This window comes from Microtus oregoni, unplaced genomic scaffold (assembly GCF_018167655.1).
Source record: "Microtus oregoni isolate MIOR12 unplaced genomic scaffold, Mior012 000042F_ref0000377, whole genome shotgun sequence".
Taxonomy (NCBI): Eukaryota; Metazoa; Chordata; class Mammalia; order Rodentia; family Cricetidae; genus Microtus; species Microtus oregoni.
In genome coordinates this window covers 7,469,585-7,472,892 of record NW_024543209.1, presented here as the reverse complement: position 1 = coordinate 7,472,892, position 3,308 = coordinate 7,469,585, and the positions used below count along the sequence as shown (strand labels likewise).

At 44.0% G+C, this 3,308-nt stretch overlaps 1 protein-coding gene across 1 annotated transcript; it reads left to right on the top strand.

Annotated features, from left to right (window-relative positions):
* Positions 1–1,121: 1,121 nt before the first annotated feature.
* Positions 1,122–2,038, top strand: LOC121434069 (60S ribosomal protein L6-like). The gene has a single exon (XM_041632868.1). The coding sequence runs from the start codon at positions 1,122–1,124 to the stop codon at positions 2,001–2,003; it is 882 nt and encodes a 293-aa protein (XP_041488802.1). The 3' UTR covers positions 2,004–2,038.
* The last annotated feature ends 1,270 nt before the right edge of the window (positions 2,039–3,308 follow it).

Genomic DNA, 3,308 nt, shown 5'->3' with positions numbered 1-3,308 from the left:
CGTAGCAGTGAAGGACACCGAGTGTGCAGCAGAGGACATTGTGTGTACAGCAGAGGACACCACGTGTGTACAGCGGAAGACACCATGTATGTGCAACAAAGGACACAGTATGTACAGAAGAAGACATTGCATGTGCAGCAAAGGACACCACGTTACAGCAGCAGACACCGTGGGCACAGTGAAGGATACCACGTGTGTGCAGTGGAGAACATCGCATATACAGTGGAGGACACCACGTGTGTGCAGCAGAGGACACAGCATGTCCAGTGGAGGACACCGTGGGCACAGCAAAGGACACAACATGCACAGCAGACAGCAGAGGACACTGTGTGTACAGCAGAGAAGGTGGCTGGCTGTCTTAGAGGCTTCACAGAACAAAGCCTTCAGTCAAACTTTTAGGACAGGATGCATGGCTCAATGGGCAAGAGCCCTTGTCAGGCAAGTCTGACCACTTGAGTTCAATCACCAGGACCCACATAAAAGTGAAATGAAAGAATCAACTGCATGAACTTGTCCATTGAGTTCCCCATTCACAACATGGCACATGCATTCATAGACACAAGCAATAATATTTAAGTATTTTTCAAGCATTAAAGAATGAGTATCTTTCCTTTTATTGAAAATGGATTTTTTTCTCACATAACATATCCTGATTATGTTTTCCCCTCCCTCTGTTCTTCACAACTCTTCCCCACCTCTCCTCCCATCCAGATCTGCCCCCTTTCTGTCTCTCATTAGAAAACAAGCAGGCTTCTAAGGAATAATAACATAATAATATTATATGGTATGACCACAACATGATAAAAAAGAATCAGCATTGGGCAAAACAAACAAAAGTAAAGGTGCCCAAGAGAAGGCACAAAAAAAAACAAAGAAAAAATATATAGACAAAATAAAATGAAAAGAAAAATATAATAAGATAAAAATTTTAAAAGACAGAAAAGAAAGAGCTGGATGCAACATTATGAGACAAGGAACTTCCAAAGACATCATTTCCTCATTTTCTGTGACCATCTACTGTTGTGGTGAGCTGCTCGTTCATCCCAGCCACCCAGAACCAAAATAATCACACAGAAACTGTATTAATTAAAACACTGCTTGGCTCTTTCCCATCTTGCAAGATGGCGGGTGAAAAAGGCGGGAAACCTGATACAAAAGAGAAGAAACCTGCAGCCAAGAAGGCTGGCGGTGATGCCCCTGCCGCTGGTGCAGCCAAAAAGGGTGACCCTAAAGCTAAAAAGCTCAAGAAGGGGAAGCCCCATTGCAGCCGAAATCCAGTCCTTGTTAGAGGAATTGGCAGGTACTCCCGATCTGCTATGTATTCAAGAAAGGCCATGTACAAAAGGAAATACACAGCTGCAAAAACCAAGGTTGAAAAGAAGAAGAAAAAGGAAAAGGTCCTTGCCACTGTCACAAAACCAGTTGGTGGTGACAAGAATGGTGGTACCCGGGTGGTTAAGCTTCGAAAAATGCCCAGGTATTATCCTACTGAAGATATGCCTCGGAAGCTGCTGAGCCATGGCAAAAAGCCCTTCAGTCAGCATGTGAGACGCCTGCGTGCCAGCATCACTCCTGGGACTGTCCTCATCATCCTTACCGGGCGCCACAGGGGCAAGAGAGTGGTTTTCCTGAAGCAACTGGGCAGTGGTTTACTGCTTGTGACAGGACCTCTTGCCCTCAACAGAGTTCCTTGGAGAAGAACACATCAGAAGTTTGTCATCGCCACCTCTACAAAAGTTGATATCAGCACAGTTAAAATCCCCAAACACCTGACTGATGCTTACTTCAAGAAAAAGCAGCTGCGTAAGCCCAGGCATCAGGAGGGCGAGATCTTTGACACAGAGAAGGAGAAATATGAGATTACAGAGCAGCGCAAGGCTGATCAGAAAGTGGTGGACTCACAGATTCTGCCAAAGATCAAAGCTGTTCCTCAGCTGCAGGGCTACCTGCGCTCTCAGTTCTGTCTGACCAACAGGATGTATCCTCACAAACTGGTTTTCTAAATTGCTGACAACCTAATTAAACAACTTTATGTGTCTCAAAAAAAAAAAAAACCACTGCTTGGCCCATCAGTTCTAGCTTCTTATTGGCTAACTCTTATATATTAATTTAACCCATTTCTATTAATCTGTATATCGCCACATGAGAGTGGTTTACCAGGTAATGTTCCCAGCGTCTGTCTCAGGTGGAGGATCCATGGTTTCTTTCTAACTCCACCTTCTTCCTCCCATGCTATAGGCCAACCCAGTTTTTTTTTTATTCATTAACCAATAAACTCAACTCATAGACAGAAGGACCTCCCACACCAATCTACTGCTAGGCATGCAATCTATCCCTAAGAGTAGTGTATTCCTGCAGTGAGATTCCCTTGGAGGAAACTAAATTTTCATGTGAAAGTGGTTATCATTTGGAGATTGCTTCTGGGTTAGGGATGGGGACATGTGTTCACTTCTCCTTTCAGAACCAGGGCCCTGTCTGCTGCAGAACCATGCAGGCTCTGTGCTTCACGTATATGTCAATTTGTTGATGCAGAGGGTCTTATTTTCTTGGTGTCCTTTATCCCCTATGACTCCTACATTTTTTCTGCCTCCTCTTCTGCAGGGTTCCCTAAGCTCTGGGGGTAGGGATTTGATAGAGACATCCTATTTATGGCTTAGTGTTCTAAGCTCTCTCAATCTGCATAATTTTTGACTGTGGGCCTCTGAATTTGCTCCCATCTGCTGTAGATGGCTGAGCAACATACTGATCTATAAGTATAGCATAATATCATTAGAAGTCATTTTAGTGATACTTTTTTTTTAGGTAAATAGTATTTGGTTTTATCCTAGGTCCCTGGACTACCTAGTCTAGGTTCTTGGTCACCCAAGCAGTGTTGGGTATGAGGTTCATTTTGTGGAGTTGGCCTTAAGTCAAACCAGATATTGGTTGGTTACTTGCATGAACTTTGTGCCTCCCTTGCACTAGCATATCTTGCAGACAGAACACCATTTTAGAGCAAAGGGTGTGTTGTTGGACTGGTATTTACATTTCTCTTTGGGTAGCATGAAGAGCACATCCCTGTACCAAAGATGCTAGAGCATAGGGATGAAGGCTCTATGTAGGCTCCAGCTCGAGCTCTGCTTATTCAATGAGCTCTGTAGGTGTTGTCTTCAGCAATGAGGCCTTACCCCCAGTTTGTGGAGAACAAGCTATAGTCTTGGCAACAGCCATGATTGTTTGGGAATTCCTCTGGGACTCCTTTGGCAGACAACTCACTTAGATATATTCCAATTCCAGTACTGGAATCTTCATTTGGTGACAAGAGATGT